Source organism: Nicotiana tabacum, chromosome 3 (assembly GCF_000715075.1).
Source record: "Nicotiana tabacum cultivar K326 chromosome 3, ASM71507v2, whole genome shotgun sequence".
Classification (NCBI taxonomy): Eukaryota; Viridiplantae; Streptophyta; class Magnoliopsida; order Solanales; family Solanaceae; genus Nicotiana; species Nicotiana tabacum.
In genome coordinates, this window is record NC_134082.1 from 189,226,458 (window position 1) to 189,244,546 (window position 18,089).

General features: G+C 35.5%; 2 protein-coding genes across 5 annotated transcripts; both read right to left on the reverse strand.

Moving 5' to 3' along the window:
- Nucleotides 1–403: 403 nt before the first annotated feature.
- On the reverse strand, nt 404–3,860 carry LOC142175407 (uncharacterized). Its single transcript, XM_075242055.1, has 4 exons — nt 2,166–3,860; nt 1,501–2,014; nt 1,313–1,336; nt 404–701 (listed from the first exon to the last, which is right to left on the reverse strand). Exons 2-4 carry the CDS (start codon nt 1,859–1,861, stop codon nt 628–630), a joined length of 459 nt encoding a protein of 152 aa, XP_075098156.1. The 5' UTR covers nt 1,862–2,014; nt 2,166–3,860; the 3' UTR covers nt 404–627.
- Nucleotides 3,861–5,158: 1,298 nt separating this feature from the next.
- LOC107768562 (equilibrative nucleotide transporter 3-like) lies at nt 5,159–8,458 on the reverse strand. Of its 4 annotated transcripts, XM_016587686.2 has the most exons (10): nt 8,009–8,149; nt 7,770–7,854; nt 7,557–7,661; nt 7,284–7,439; nt 7,053–7,196; nt 6,852–6,957; nt 6,532–6,707; nt 6,280–6,440; nt 5,662–5,920; nt 5,159–5,566 (listed from the first exon to the last, which is right to left on the reverse strand). In XM_016587686.2, exons 2-10 carry the CDS (start codon nt 7,815–7,817, stop codon nt 5,456–5,458), a joined length of 1,266 nt encoding a protein of 421 aa, XP_016443172.1. In that variant the 5' UTR covers nt 7,818–7,854; nt 8,009–8,149; the 3' UTR covers nt 5,159–5,455. The 4 variants fall into 4 exon arrangements, with proteins under 4 accessions (XP_016443172.1, XP_075106435.1, XP_075106436.1 ...); XM_075250334.1 differs by lacking the exon at nt 8,009–8,149 and adding an exon at nt 8,258–8,458 and having other exon boundaries at nt 7,053–7,439; XM_075250335.1 differs by lacking the exon at nt 8,009–8,149 and adding an exon at nt 8,150–8,458 and having other exon boundaries at nt 7,053–7,439.
- Nucleotides 8,459–18,089: the final 9,631 nt, after the last annotated feature.

The following is an 18,089-nucleotide window of genomic DNA, read 5'->3' on the forward strand; positions in this document are numbered from 1 at the left end:
ACATGAAAAGTTGCTAAATTTCGATTACTTTTGAAACTGGGCTATTTTTGAACGACCAGTTGTAAATCTGGCTATTTTTGAATTTCTCCCTCAAACAAGGGGTAACTTGAAACCACCATAGTACATACCAATTACTCCTACCTGAGATGAGGAACTACTGTAGAATCCAATAAAGTTTCATCAATAGAGTGTAAAAGCTTTTTCTACAGAATTGCTAATTGGTGTAACTAATAATTGAAACTTTAAATTACCGGATTTTCATTTTGAAACTTTAACCAGACCATTTTACGAGCTGTAGAACATACATGGTAGAAAATGAACCAAGAAAGAAATTGCAAATTAGCATAAGTCAACATACTAGTGATTTTAATGTGTAATCAAGATATAATCACTGACGTTTCAGTTTTCTGGTTTTCAGGAGATGGAGGCTTTTATTTACAACAGCAGCAGGCTGATAATGTTTTCCATTTTTCAGCCAAAAACAAAGATCACTGCCGCAACAAAACTCAAGTATTTATATATAGTCTAATGCAAATGCTGATCTGCTACCACTACTACTAATACTGATGAACTTGAACATCTCATACATCAAAAGACAGCACCAGCCCCTGGTTTGAGAACCATAATCTAGGCAGACAGCCATGCACCATATTGATAATTTTTAAAGAGACAACATCCATTGCTCCATGTACTTCTTGCCTCTGCAAGTGAAACAGGAATTAGACAAGAAGGAAACTATAATCATATTTGCATATCCATTACACAGACTACACAGGAAAGCTTAAAGATTATATACAGATCTATCTTGAAGAATCATTATAAGTCTGCCACTTTTTAGACGAATAGTTAAAGACATCTGATGTCTAGACACTTAACGGGGGGAGGAGGTAGGAAAATAAGGTAGATCACAGAAAGGGAGTCCATGTTGAGCTCAGCATACAGGTGTTTCCTTGGTCACAGTTACTCTTCAATAGGACATACTCATAATCTGTGAAGCATATTTTAAATTAATGAAAAAGAAGAATAACCAGACAACTAAAGAAAGTAATGGGCAGGAGTTGACTACCAATCCGCATGAAGATAATTTCAAGAGTCAAGACAGAAAACGGATGCCAAAAAGAAAGCAGCCGCGGAAACATATGTATACCCTAGGTATTGGCCATGTTCATGTTGAAATGCTGTGAGAAAAAAGAAATTTAGTTTGATGAGAGTATTTATACTACTTAGTCACGATGTTGCAAATAGAAAATGGTATCTAATATTGCCATTGAATAGGAAATCTTATGCGCCAGAGAAGAAAAATCTAACATACCATCAAGTGACGAGGAATCCTGTCCTGTAATTGAAAATCCAAAGGGTGGTTAGACTTGTTAATGAACTGCATTTTATACTAGATCATGCTTTAACATGCACCAAAATAGACTTTGAATACATTTAGTAAAAGTGTGAAACATTTTTTGTACATTATGTAAAAGATCCATAGAAAAAGAAAATACTCACCATAGTAATAGTTGAAATATGACATGACCAGCACAACAGGAATGTAGATACCTCCGAGCGCCCAAGACAAATTGATCAGCTTATAATAATGTTTCTCAAAGTCAGAAAAATCTATAGCATCAGAAATATTCTTAGCTCTGTCAATAAAAAAATCCGTGCTCATGACAAGACCTTCACTGTTATCCACAACATTAGCTGCTAGCCTTCTTTTCCTGTTCTGTTCCAATTCCATTAGAATTGTTGCGTCTTCTCTCACCTTTTTATATCTTTCTGTAAAACCCTCGATGAACGTGTTCATTAGTGTAATCCTTGATTTTGCCATGCCTACGAGAACGAATGTTCCAGCCAAAAATAAACACATCAATAGAATAGAGATGGCAAATTCCTCCCGTGAATGCCAAAAGAAAGAGGATATTATTGGACAATTCAGATATGTCCTTGTCAGCTCGTCTTTCTAAATCATCTCTCTCCCTTAGTATTGCGCTGCTCCTCTGTTCCACCTCTAACAACATCACTACATTTGTACACAATGCGCATAAAGGGACTATCAAATAAAAAAAAGGAGAGAAAAAAACAAAAGAAGCAAGCAACTTGAGAGAATTAAATCTCAGCATATCATAAACTAGAAATGCAATATTATTATCTGCACAAGTCTAAATCAATACCTTCGCGGCTTTCAATATCATCATTAGTTATATCGTCTGTTCCAGCCATGAGGATACCAACACCTTGAAGTCTTCAGATATCATCAATTTCTCTATCTCTTGTTCCAGCCAAAAAAAAAATATGCAAATTTGGTTAAACAAACACTGAAATCAACTCCCCAAACCCGAGTAGCAACCCAAAGACAAACTATGACAAGCCAAATAGAGGAAGTTCCACCACAAGCCGAGAGACATATGTTTCTATAATGTAACTTTTCCAGCTTTACAGATGAATGATAAATGTACATTCTTTTTCATGTATAACGAAAACAAAATGATGTTCTTACTGAATAAACATAAAAGTGCATAAAATTTAAGCAGCGTAGGGTAGGGGATTCATTCCAGAAGATAAATAAATGAGGTTGTCTAAGACCTCTTAAGGCACCCATGGCCTCAGTGCTATGAAATTCACATAAAGACGGCTCTCTAAAACATCTGACAAGAGTACATTTTCCTTACCAGGTGTAATATCTTCATCTCTCTTAACTATCACCAGAAAGACTGACTAAATTAAAGAAAAAAAAAAGTATAGGGAAAAATCTTGAATCTTACTCATATCAATAGTTGCTTCAAAATATAATGTATACACTTAGAGTCAGTATCATTAGCTACCAACCAGCTGTATATTTGCAACGGATAATAGCTGCAATGCTTTGGGTGAATTGGTAGTATGAGCAACATCTTTCGAACTGTGAAGGAGATACCCTAATTAACTTATTGAGCTTAAATGCTTGGTCTTGTCACTTGCGTATATAACCTGGTGACTATATTTCAGAGGATGGGCAGGTAGCATATGTCGCTTTCCCATGGTCATTAGACACTAAGGTCGCAATGAAGAACTTGCGCAGGAATAGTAGGGAAGAAAACACAAGGCAAACATGAAGAATTTGACATGTGAAATGCACAAAATCTATAGTGTCGTCATAAGAATTATACCACATAGCTAGTAGAAGTACTAGAGTCGAACACATAAAGTGTGTAGACACAAATAAAAGACCCCAAGAACAAGAAGTGTTCGTCAAAGAACTTTAGTTCAGGCACCAAGATATTTTAAGTTGTGTCTCATCACCCATGAGGTTTGAAGGCAACACTAAACATAACTATTTCACTTAATTATTTTTTAGTCCTTTGTCATATATATATATATATATATATATATATATATTTAATGTTTACAGTTATTATTCTTAAATTTGATAAATATTTTAAAGTTTTCTCTTCTGTTGTGTCTTTCTTCATTAAAACTCGCGCTATATTTGTATTTCGCACTCAAAGCTCCAACAGTCATCAACACAATATTTGCCTAGAACAAGTCATCAGAAAGAGGAACAGAAATCCTAATAATTATTAAAAGTATTAATGGTGAAAATACTAGAAAGAAATACACATTCATCCAACTGATATGAAATGATAGAAGATATATTAATAAAATTCCATCACATTCACCAAATGCTAAAAGCTGAAAGCATTGATGACCTAGCACAGAGATGAGTTGTGACTCATAGAGCAGAGACGAAGCGAGAGACGAGCTTAGACTTGGGTTTGCACTTCACACTGAGATGTGAATCACACCCCAATTTATTTTTGTAATCAATTTTGAGAAATGACAAAAATGGAACCTTAAGCTTGGGGTAGGTTTAACATAGTCCCTTAAGTATACCCTGAGTAGTTCTGGTCCTTTTTAAGTTTATAAAAAGTAAGTACTTTTGGTGTCCGTCTATATTTAACAAATCCTAGTTCTTAAATTTAACATGAGTTCTAAACAAATAAATATCTAACGTGAACTCACATTTGAAGGAACATTTTTTTCAGTTTCTCCAATCTTCGGTCTATGTTTATTTTTAGCGCAATTCTTTGAGGTGTAATTTTTTGTTTTTTTTAAATCTATTTCTCGTGTCTAGTAAAGTTTTTAGAATTACAATTTCTGGTGGGTTCGACAAGAAGGTCTGGTTTTCGACAAGACTCCAACGGAGTTTTTGGTTAAATATTTATTTCGCAATTTTCGTTAAATGTAATAACTACAGTTTATTTGATTTAGACAGAAAGTGCTCATTTTTCGACATTTTTAAACGACAAAACTATTCATGAGTACATTTGAAAGACTTTTAGACCTATCTCCAAGTACAAGGAATCAATTTTATCATTTTCTCAATGTTTTATTAATTTCTTTCTGTTCTCACCCTTTAGGCACCAATTCCGTCAATTGGCTAGTAACAACCCAGATGCTAATGGGCTAAGTACACAAATTAGTTGTTTTTGGGACCCCCTATTCAAGAAATAGCCGAAGTTCACAAGTTTTAAAAGTTTAGCTGCATTAAACTTAAATTCAGACAGCGGGACAGAAGTTGAAAATGGCGAGTCTTAAGAGAAGTACTTTGTGCTTTATGGAAATTACTTGTGTAGCTTACTCTGAGTAGGTGACTTGTCGCCTAAGAAGTTCTATCATGATGGAGTTGCTTTTGGTTAATGAAATACTCCTAGAAAATATGTACTAGCCTACTAGGATTCTTTTGTGGTATAAGAATTTTCTTTTTAGAAACGGATTCTCGCAATTAGTTTGGTTTCTTGATCGACTATTGTGCTACTAATGCACCCTAACTATCAAGGTTAATGATTCTCATTGAAGAAGTGTGTGCGTTCAAAGTTTAGCAGCCAAAGAGAGCATAGTATCGACCAGCTCATTGTTTTCCGGAAAAGTTAGGTTGAAATTCCTTAGGTTTGTGCGTCATGATCTTTTCACCTTTGAGTCATAGTGATTTCTACGTAAATTAATCGTGTGTTCTTTACTTTTATGGACTTTACTTTCTTACGGCTCAGTTAATTGTTAGGAATACCAAGTGAACCAAATTCAATGTAATAGTTCCTATAATTTGAGCAAATTTTAGGTAATTTTAAGATAAGATAAAATTCGTAACAACCATTTCACCTTCCCTCATATGTTGTGTGAGTGCATGAAACAACAAAGGAAAAATTATTTTATTGATAAACAATTATGTTTACAGTTTGCACCAACGTTAACTTGAGTATTTTCCTGTTAAAGCTTCTTTAACACTCTTTGCAATCGACAAAGAAGTTTAATCATCACGTATGGCAATTTCATCATTCTCTATACTCAACGAATTGTTCCTAAAAGCTGAAACGTGATAGGAAGGAAGGAAAGAAATGCAGATTACAAAGCCAGAACTATACGATCATTTCCACTAAATAACAATGTTAGCTATTGTTCTGTCAAATCATACCATCTGGAGTCCTCAGAATTTCCCGTTACCAATAATCCATAACCAATCTAAGGCAACACCAGAAAATATTCCACCTAGTAGGAATAGCACTAGTATGTTACCCAATGCATTTTGCTCTGGCCCCTACAAATATCAAAATTTCAGCAAATGTTAAAAAAATTAAGAAAAGATGAAAAAATGACAGCTCTATGCATTCTGAAACAGTAAATTTTACCAACCTTGTATCCTTGAGGAGCAACGGTCATGACACAAACAGTGAGATAACCATTTGTGAGTCCCAAGAAGGATACAAGAAATATCATCCAGCCTTGATCGCCGTACTTTGCAGTGAAGTAGAAACAAGGGATCAGCAAGAAACGAGAGAGTGTCGCGATCATGAGGCCTTTTCGTGATTTAAGCTTGATTTTCTCTATCAGTGGAATGTATCTTGCTATTAAATCCCAAACATTGTACATTGCTATCAAAACTAGAGCATACCTGTAACAAAACCATTTTTTAAGCAAAACATTATTTTCAATAATTCAAATTAATATGCAGTTAGCTTAGTTTCTATCAAGCCTAGCATGTCTTATCTTCTTTGGGTGAGAACTCCAAGATATCAAGTTGACTCTGCACATGCTCAAGATAATATGGAACAGTGTGCCATTTGAATTTCAATTTGATACTGTAAATGATCACATGGAGTTCCAGAATGCTAATTCTACATATTGGAACATTCTATATATTTCATTTTTTATCCATTTTCTTAAAATAATGCCTAATACTGACAGTTGAAAAGGAAATTAATGAGGTATTGCAAATCATTATAGCAAAGATTTCTAGGCATGCACACTTACCATGAGCCCAATTTGTGGGTACCAGTATTCTCATACAAGAATCCGGGGAAAATTGATAAAGTGAGGACATATATCAAGTATAAGTCCAATGCATAATCAATGTTCTGGAAAAACAATTGTTTGGTACTCAGACGTTGTAATTGCTTAGCATCATCACCAGCCTGTCGAGTTGAATGAAACATATCAAATGTTATGATCATGAAAATCACTTATAACAGTTTTTATTAGTTTGAAGAGAAAAAAGTTGTTTACTTTTTCGATTTGTTGAGTTTGAATGCCTGCAGCAGCTAAGTCTGCTGCAACAGTTGTTGATCCTTCTCCAGCTGCCTTTGTGCGATAGTGCTTTACAATTGGTAGCTTAGGGAAGATGAATGCATATAGAAGGATGCATAGAAATTCAAAGAATGTAGAAATGGCAAGAAACAACACTGCAAAATCAAGAATTCTAAGTTTCTCACAGGAGGAAGACTCAACACAGATATCGAAAAACATCAATTTGGATTGGATTGAACGTAAACCAAGCATAGTGTTATTCCATTTAACTTTGCAACAACGAGATCAGAATTACGTACTAACTCCTTTGCGTAGACCGTTGCTACTGTTTTCAAAAGCTGCTTTGGTCATTAGCCTTAAACCAGAGGTGAGAGCTCCAGATGCAGCAAGACCAGCTAAAAATGACTGCATAATTCATTGAGTCAAAATACAAACTTAATTCAGGATTTCATGTAGTAATTGAAGTAGAAATAAGTTAAAAAAATGTTACTGCAACCTACTTGGATGAACTCAGGGCACATGAATGATAAATCTCCAACCATTCCACCTTGAACATGAGCATCTGCAACTCCAAATGTACCTACTATAGCACATACACCAATGTAATTTCCAAGTCCACCTTTACCAGACGTCGCCAAATCCAACTGGACAGAAGCGAAAACACATATTACGAAAGAGTGAGCAAAACAACGACAACATAAAAACCAGAAATCAGAAAAAGCAGAACATACCACTATGAGTGAAAATGTGCTTAAGGTGAAAACAGTATATCCAGCTAAGTTGCGCATTCTTGTATCAACTTTTGCCTCATTATATGCAAGAAGTGCCATTGTTCCAAGTGCAAACGGTTGATAAACTAGGGTGAGAACCCTTGAAGGATGATAATTCTTTAACACGAAGACAAAATAAAACCAGTCAGTAAATAATAAAAAATTCAAAAAATCCAAGGTGATTTGATTGCATCATTTCAACTTTTCTGTGTCTACATTGGAAGAAAGACTGACCGGATACAGTGCATAGTAGTAATCTCCAATGCTCAGCAAACTATTCCAAGAAACAAGTGAACCAAGTCCCAGAATCCAACAAACAAGCATACCCATAAATTTCCCCTGAAAAAATTTACATACTTTATATCTCAAATATACCATATTTTCAAGTAACTCCTCCAATTGTACCATAAAAGGATAAAGTAACGAAAATTACTGTCTGAAACAAACCTCAAGCCTAGTAGGACTTGGACTAATGCTTGAAATAGCAGTAGTCATGGCTGCTTCTTTGTTGATCAAATTCCAACACCAAATACTGCAGTTGCACAAACTATCATATATCAATCTTTGATACTATAATTCAGTGTAAACAGAAATCTCACGACAGGGCAACCCGGTGCACTAAGCTCCGGCTATGCGCAGGGTTCGGAAAGGGCAGGACCACAAGGGTCTATCGTATGCAGCCTTACCATACATTTCCACGGCTTGAACCCCTAACCTCCTGGTTATATGGAGACAACTTTAACAATTACGCCAAACCTCCCCTTAAACAGAAATCTCACAACGAATTTGAAATTCATAAAAAAGAAATAACAAGGTATGAAAAAGACCTTATAGCAACTGGTTAGGATGAAGAAGACTGAAATAGCAAAAATAAAAGGGTTCATATATAGATGAACATACATTGAAATAATAACTAATACTAGTAGGACAGAGACCTTATCAAGTGACAATAAAAGATAAGCTTCCTTTTGTTACAAAGGTATGGAGTCTCTGTTGACTGCAAAAATGTAAAAGGATGTGAACGGAAGATTCTTTTATGAATTTTTGGGAATCTCTAGGGTCAATTCAATTGTGAATGACTCATTAGAAGTGATAATTGTAGAGCAAGTTGTGGAGTAGAAAAACCTTATAAAGCGGCTTGGCGGTAGGGGAGTAATTGATTGGTATCGGATTCGTATATTTATGCATTTATTGAAATCCATACTATATTTAATGGCAAAATCCATGCAATAATAGTCGGAATATAATTAATGTTGGTATTGTCTGCTCATATTGATGATAAATTATTGAAGGTTATTATTAACCCTCCACTTATAGAAAACCATTTAATTATTATCAAACAGAACTTTACGTAATAGGTATGAAGCGTTGCGTACTCTACCACTACCAGTCAACTACTGTAATAGTTAGGTGGGGATTTGATTAGGGGGTCTTAACATAGAATGATATTCAAGGGTTATTTTCTAAGATTCAATTAATGTTACTTTATGAATTTAGAAAACGAGATCAAAAAGTGAACTGGCAATATTCATTGTTTAAATATAAGGTCCTAGAAAATATAGAAAGAGTTGAGGGTGCTAAAATAAATAAATAAATAAGAGATAGCCCGAATTTAGTGACCTTAATTTCAAACGTCTGCTGACTTATTTGAGTTACCTTTTTCTCCCAAACTCTTTAATGAAAAAATTATAAAGAGAGAGACTTCCAAAACGAGTATAACTCTAATGAAAGACGAAAATTGTTTTATCTGCATAAGGAGGGCAAAGGAGTATTCAGAATATTCTGCAAACAAAGAACAAAAAGTCGAATTAATTAATACATGGGTCTCCATTGAAGAAAAGCTATCTGGTTTTGTGTCCACATTTTAAACTAAACATCTACGAGGTACTAAAGTATTTGTTAAGGTGAATTTAAATTAATGGAACTTGTGAGTTTCGACTATTATTAGATAATTAAAAAACAAAAAGGTCGTACTCATCGGCGTATAGCTGTGGAAGAGAATCCAAGTAGAAGATACAAGCGAGAAAATGATGGTCAACTTCTGAATTTCGTTATCACTACTTTTGAACTGTATGCCAGATTTTATTGGATGTTACTCATGTTAGTGTATATCATCGATCACATCATTTTGAAATACCATTCGGTGGACAGAAATCTTGGAACACTGTTTTTGGCTTGGTTGGCTCCATCCATTACGAATTGTCAATTTTGTAATCATCTTTTTTCCTAGCTTAATTTGTCGCATTTAGGGAAGAGTTGGGTATCTGGGAGAGTAAAGAAATTTGGTAGACTTTTGGTACATACAATTGCGCATAGGGCTATGCATAGTTTGATAAATACTGAAATGAAAATTATAATGTATGTTTTTGTATTTTTGATTTTTATACGATATTTGGTACGATATTTTTTTTAAAAATATTGGTATTTGGTATGTCATTTGGTGTTTATAGAAAAATACCAAAACCTAAAATTTCAGCATAAAAGCTTCTTGATCTAGCTGATTAAAAGATTGTTGCTTTTGAAAAAAATTAATAATTTTATTTAGTATGTTCTAGTGTATTAACAAACTAGAGGACTGTTTTTTTCCGTTTGGTTACTCAGTTTATTCTCCTCATGCTGTTAAAGTCTCTTCTGGTTACGCATGATATGCCCGTTGTTACATGTCACTAATAAATGTCGAAAAACTATTAACATAAAAGTTATTTTCTTACAATATAATGTAGAAACACGTCATACGGTAATCAGCATTTGGTTTCCAAAGTACATGAGTTAGCATGTGGAAACGTATACGTACTATAAGTCCCAAAAATGTGCTAAGTTGAAATGCTGGTGTGTGAACACTCAACAACTCGTTCACACAAGGACTACTACAATACTGCCCAACTTCCAGAAACGTGCATTATATTAGGTCTTGCTAGCTCTCTTGTTCACTCGTTTCCTCTCAGTTTTTATTTGCTCATGCTGTAGTCTAACAAGCAATTTTTGGCTGCTGTAAGTTGTAACCTAAGGGCAGTCGTGGAGTCAGGAACATGATTACTAAAAGAAATAAGTTAGAAAACACCTTGGATTCAGACCTATGGCATAAAGTGATTTTTGAGTCACTACGTAAACGAGATTCAGAAATATACATGTTAACAAAAAAAAATTGTTTTCTGTATAAATAGTACTATAATTTTGTGAAAGAGAATCCAATTGAACTTTCTTGAGCAATGAGTAGCTCCATTTCTGCTAAGGCCTAAAGGAAATGCTAATTAACGACGAGACTGAGAAATTTTAGATGGTCACAATTTAAATTTTCCGAATGGGCTTTTTCTCGATGTTTCTAGAAAGCCCAAGAATATATTTTGGGCTGACGGGAAACGTCGGCCTAAAGAAGTAGCCCGCCTCTTAAAGACACCTCCTAGACGTAAAAATTGCACGGGCGTCTTATTTGGTCGCCATCATTTAACCTATACCCATTTTTTTAAAAAACTTTTAACTTGTACCCATTTTTTAAACAACTTCAGCTCCTTTTCTCCTCCTCCTCTTTCATTTTCTTTTTTCTTCTTCTACAACGATGACTTCAACATTGCTCTCTTTCTTCAGCTTTAGATAAGAAACTTCATGCACATGTTCCTAATTTCCAAAGGCACCGATGTGCTTGCTGCTTTGTTGGTCATTCGGAAGAAATCAGCATTGATGAGTTAAATGAGAGGAATGCATCTGAAACAGATGATTCAAATGAGATAAGATGTCTCACTGACAATGTCTTAAACATTAACTATTCTTGATCCAAGATAGCAATGGCAGGACATGGGACCTAAAGCAATTTCTTAGTGACTTTTGCCATTACAGAGAAGCTTTTGTTATGTAAGGCGATTAGTATATGTATATGTACAAAGGATTTGTTATCTATATTTGCTTAGCTTATCACTTTTTCTTCACGCAAGGAAGACCAGATATTTCATGATCCTTCTCTTTCATAATCAAACAAAAACTGATCATACCTGCAGTTGAAGTCTTTCCCCTACTTAGTGGCAGCTTCTTCCAACAACTGAACTACTCCAACTTTTGGCGAGCTGTGCAATTTATTTTTTTCAAAGGCCAGAGCTGAAGTTTCCCAGTTACAACACAAAAACTGCAGCTCTATAGCTGAAGTTTTCCAGTTACAACACAAAAAACTTCAGCTTTAGAGCTGAAATTTCCCAGTTACAACACAAAAATTACAACACAAATACTTCAGCTATAGAGCTGAAGTTTCCCAGTTACAACACAAAAACTTCAGCTCTAGAGTTGAGCTTCAGGCTCGACTACTAGAATGCTGAAATTTTGCGTGATTGCCTTTGCTACTTCAGCCCCATGTGCTGAAGTTATGCGAAAAAGCGGGTACGCTTGCAAATTTTTTTGCCAAGCGAGCACAAGTTAAAATGTGACACAAAAAGCGGGTATAGATGCAAATGCCCCCTCCTAGACCCACATAAGATGGTACTACTATTTTGGAGAAGTTCTTAGGCATTACACTCATAGGGATGGCAAACGGGATGTCAGGTCAGATATGGGACGAGTCAAAAATGGATAATGCAAAAATGGATAAATTATCCGATTCCGACCCATATTTAATACTGATAAAAAATGGATTAACTAGCGGATAATATGGATAATAATATTATCCATGGCTTCTTGAATATGGTTACTTTTGAGAGAATTCCTAGTCTCCCAAACTTGAGGAACTCCCAATTTGAGGCTTTATAAATGCAAAAGTTAAACTCACTAGTTATCCATTGGATATCTATTTTCTAAGTGGATATGGTTCTTATCCATATTTGATCCGTTTTTAAAAATTTCATTATCCAACCCATTGTTAAATGGATAATGTGGGTGAATGACTGTTTTCTTTTATCCATTTTGTCATGACCCAAACCGATGGGCCGTGACGGGCACCCGGTACGTTACTCAACTGAGTACCAACTTAATGTATCTTTCTTATTACATCATCATATACACGTGACATACGGTCCTAATAGACCAACATGATCATTTATAAACTCAGAACATAGGCCGACAAGGCCGTACAATCTTTTACGTACATGACATATGTCTACAAGCCTCTAAGAGTACATAAATATCATAAAGGTCGGGACAGAGTCCCCCCATACCAAACAATACATGTCTAAATCATACTAACCAAACGAGCAACTCCGAAGCAAATGGAGCGCACCAACATCTTCCGCTGAGCTGATAGCCTACTTGGAGAGCTCTCGACCTGTCTATCGGGGCCTGCGGGCATGAAATGCAGTGTCCCCAGGCAAAAGGGACGTCAGTACGAATAATGTACCGAGTATGTAAGGCACATAAAAAAATCCATATGAGACATGGGAGAAATATAGAGTATATGACTCAACCTGTAAGTCTGAATAACCTTGTAAATCATAAATTACTTTTAGCATCATGCATATGCGTATGAATGTCATGTTGTGCATAGGTACATGCTTCATAAAATCATCAGCCTCTCAGGGCATCCCATCATGTCATAATGGCTACTGTGGGCAAAATCATCATCGTATACCAGCTGATCAGGTGGTGGTGCGTATATAACTCTATAACCTTTTCCATATCCCATATACATATATATATACATACATATATACGCATATATAATGACGTTTGAACACATACATATATACGCATATATAACGCCGTTTGAATCATATTTTAGCCACTGTAGGCAACATCATCATCATATACCAGCTGATCAGGTGGTGGTGCGTATATAACGCTGTAACCTTTTCTCATATCTCATATACATATATTTACATATATACGCGTATATAACGACATTTGATCATGGGTCAATGCACATGAATGCAATGCATGGAAAGTACGTTAATAAAATCTTTGGAGCTTTATAAGATCATTTTGCCTTTGAGTAATATCATAAAGTAAACTCTTTTCAACTTTCATATTTTTTCTGAGACCCATGAACATATGATAAATATTATGACACGTGGAAATTCCAGAACATAGATGTCTCTAATACTTCTATGAATAGAGTCATTCATGGAATTTGTGCATTTGCACGTTTCGTTCGTATCGTGAGGATCATGCCAAAAGAAAGAAGGGATAGCCTTAACATACCTGGAGTAGGGAAAACTCTATTTAATATTCTTGGAAAATATTGCACCGTACTCATTTAGAACCGCAAAATTCCGTTGCTGTTATACAGTATAATTTTGTACGAACTCCTCTGCTAAACCAAGAACCTACATTTCTAATACAGTATGAAGTGTTGTCACGAATTTCGGAATAGTAGTTACTCTTATGCCCTTCCTGTCCACAATTTCTATAGTAAAATTTCACTTCTGCAGTTAGAAAAATCGGCTATTATCTTCATCTTGAAGAGCAACGTGCTTTCATTTTACAATTTTCAAACAAAATAGCATATTGAATTCAGTATAAACAGAAAACCTTAATGAGAGCTTCACTTGATATTCAGGAATATGTGCCAAAGACATTGGCTTTTCTGATAAGTGAAAAGGATAATAATGCCACCTACTCATAAATCAATATGAGTCAATTTCTCAAATAGTGGCCTTCTGCCACGTTTTGTTGGGGGAGGATTTAATCTTATCCACTTATTAGTTAACCGGGTAATATTTCGTTATCCGGTAATTAATCTATTACCCGTATACTTTAAAAATTACCACAAATTACTTAAAATATTACTCACTTTCCATACACCTTATACACCTTACTATCATGGCCATGTAGTACCTTGTATGACACTAGTCCATAAATACCGAGTATTTTAGCTCGGGCCGTATTTTACCCCAACATGCCAAATTTCGATAAAATTCATTTTCTTTGATATTACTTACCCTATTACCTTCACGAATTTACTTATCACTTATAATCCTTATAATCCCCAAATAATATTTTTCTTGGACTGATGTCAATTACCTTATGACAAATTCAACATACATTACTGCAGGGTGCAATATCGTCGTAACTTATTACTGCAAAGCGTAACATCACCGTAATGTAATACTGTTGGGTACAACACTGTCGTAACCTAATGCTGCAAAACGCAACATCATCGTAATATATTACTGCATAGGGTAACATCATCGTAATATATTACTGCAGATCATAACATTGTCGTAATATAATACTGCCGAACGTAATATCGACGTAATATTGCAGGACTTAACATCATTCCCCCCTTTGGAACATTCGTCCTCGAATGTTGACTGATGTTCTTATTATTTTCGTAACTTAGAGCTCTTGTGAATACCTTAATACTCTTATTTCCATTTAAGCAGTTGTTTCTATGAATAAATCCAAAGTCTAGGGTATTCCTCCTTTAGTCTTTTTGCTCATATCATGACCTGTGGTCGAAATCTTCCTAATCTTGCAACTTCTGTTACCTCCTGTCATGCTACCTATATGACCCTGGCTTTATAGGCGCACTTATGCGATTCATCTTTCCTTTTTCCTTTTATCTTTTAGCCAGTCTCTAGGCCTTACTTTGTATATACAAGGCTTAATAGGATACCTCTCTGGGCCTCTATAGGTATACTGAAGTCCTTTACTCGATACTTTGTAGAACTTGTGAATATGGCCATATCTTATTTCATAGATCTGGTTATCCATTCATATGACTTTACTGCATTTCCATGGGTTATAGTATACCATAATTTTTACTTCAATCTACCTTTACTGCGGTATGCTTACCAAATTCTCAGTTACTTTTGTTGCCTACCCTTTAGGTATAAATCTCAGTCCTTCAATGTCCCTTCATTACCGTTCGTCTTAAGAATCATGGCCTAATCTCATGTCATACTTTGTAACTTATATCTAACCATTGTTGATTCGCCTCAATGTTGATCTATAATCCTTTACTTTAAGACTTGAAACTTCATACGTAATACACTACCGCTAGGGCTTACGTTGTATTAAGGAATATTCGAAGTAATTCCCATAATCGTATTTCATAGTGTCTAAATGTGATCACCTTATGGGGGTATCCTAATTTCGTGTCGCCAGCGAAATCGTTTCTTCTTCTCTTCTTCTATTTTCTTTTTTTTTTCAAATCATTATTCAAACGAAGGTCCAAACGTCATCCTTTATCTGTCACAATTATAGCCTCATTTTATTACTAGGTCAGCATTTTATTTTTTCTAAATGGTATTAATCTTAGACTCCTTTGAGTTCATTAAGGCTATACTGAACTTTCAATAACTTAGAGAAACCATTATCTCTCTTATTTTCATAGACTTAATCCTGAGGACTTATCCATTCTCGTCACCTTTTCACTTGCCTTTCCTCATCCTTACTCATGTTTCCTTAAAACTTTGTCGTTATACCATACTTTATCTTGTGACCTATACATATTCATATATAAACTTTCCTTCAACTTGCTTGCACTATAGATTTCCTTATGTTATTATGGAATTTCAAGCGAGACATCACATCGTCTCCAAGTTTTCTCTATTCTCTTAACTAGATCTCTCAGTACTTAGAAACCAAAGGCTGGAAGACATGCCGCTGACGATGCCACTATCATTCTTGGTTATTGGATTCCCGTGCTTATAGCCTTCTATCCGAAGTATGGACTATTCTCGATCTTCTGCCTTTAGGTATCTCATACGTTGTTCATCTTTACCTTACTTACCATAAAATCTCGTATCGTATCTTCTATCTCTTTCGTGACCTCCCTTCCACCTAGGTGTAATTATTGTCCATAACTTGAATTTCTATTATAATACTCGCACCTCTGGTACATACACAATCCGGTGGGATGTTCATACTAACTTCGTATGAGGCTGTTACTTCTTCTAACTGGCTTCCTTGTAGAGCAATTATAGATTATGGTTGTTGTGTTATTTCTCTTGAACATCTGATATTAAGAGTGATTCTGTCATGTTCTCCAGCACAACTTCTATAATTTTTCTAGGTCCAATAATCAGACTCTTGATTTACTTAGGTGATGTAATTCTTTAGTTTCCTCTTCCTTCTGATCAGCCTTTATATAGGTTTAAGCTATCTTCCCATATGTGGCTCATGGTATCAGTTATTACCTTAGCCTTTCATGGGCGTTAGGGAATATCCATGATACAATCTTCTAACAATTCAATCCTTTGTCTATGCCCTGGGCTTAATTCTTTCTTTTAACTTATACTAGAGTCTTCTATGGCTATATGATTATCAACAAATATGCTTCCTGGATAATGCTCCAAAATCTTAAGTGTATCTCCATAACGTACTAACTCTGGATCATTGATCAAATAATTCTTTCGTTCCATCTTAGCTTTCTTTCAACGTAAGCTATTACTTTTCCTGATCTTTCTGCCCCTCGTTGCGTCCATACTTAGCTTATCTTAGTGCCCACACTTGCCAGAATTTTCATACAACTCATACGATCTCGAATATTACTTTTAATTCTTACTTCCTGTTCATTAGTCACGATAGGTGCCACTCTCCTTTGGAATGCTTACAATATTGTTGCGAGATTGTTGTTACATGACCATTTCCTCTTTAGGTCGTTGTGCTTAGGTTGAAGCCTTCTTTCTTATCTCCTCAGCTAGTCCTTTGTTGTAGTACTTAGGGAGAACCCTTGACTCTCGTAAAGTTGTGAGCTTATTACAGACCTTTTTGATGTCCTTACTTGCCTATAATCATTTGTAGTTGCTTACTTCCATGCCCTTGTGCTTGTATGGTTGCTTCTGAACTGATATTTTGATTGCCTTCCTAGTGGCACTTTCTTTTATCCCTGTAACACTCATGTGGTACCTTTAACTACCCTGACTCTTGTTTGAATATACCTCAAGTATTATAGTGATATTCTCCGAGGCTGAATTCTCTATATTGGGTTCTACTATGTTTATCTTACACGATCTGATGACTCGTCTATAACCCCCTGTTTAGCCATAATTGAGATCTTCCTAACCAATTACTAACTAATCATTGGCCAATTCTCATATCAATATTCCTCGTAATCTTTCATGGGTTATTACTTTGTTTTAGCTTACGTCTCGCACTGGCTCCTTATTTATTAATAACAGCTCAGGCTGGGACCTTTACTTCCTCTCCTTGACGTTGTGCTTGCACAATATTCTTGAATCGTAGCGTATCTGTAAGATTTGGATAAGTGTCGTCTCATTCCTCTTTCATTTATCGCATTCTTCCTTTACCATTCTATAGTAACTAGAACCACTTAATTCTGACTTAATGCCATGTCACTCAATATTCCCCCCTTTAGGGGTGTACTAAGAGCTGAAGCCATGAGGATCTACCTATAGTTATTTTACCTCTTCATCTTTGGCATTGTTTCTCAATATCAATGATACTTACTCGCCTTGCGGCAATCCTTCTGTACCAAGGATGACAAATCCCCTTACTCGCGAGGGTGACACTTAATGTAACTGGTACATACGGTCCCTTAAGCTTAACTTTGTTAATATTGCTTGCTTTAGGGAAGCTTCTTCCTAAATGACCATTCTCTGAATTTCTCATGAACCTTCTTCTGTTGTCCGTCCTATTATTGCCGGAATGTGATCTGAAATTCTCATGATGCTGACTATTACCAAATCTCTCAGTCCTTAATTCATATTTAGTTTATCTTATTCACCAGCCCATACTGATTTCTTGTTACTCTGGGGTCTAACTTTTCCTCTTGGTAATCGCGCTAGAGTTGTGGACTTATTTCTCGAAATGAGGACATGACTGTATGGCCTATACTCTTTTGTTGTCCTAAGACCGGTCACCCCTCATCTCTTCCTTCACTTAACT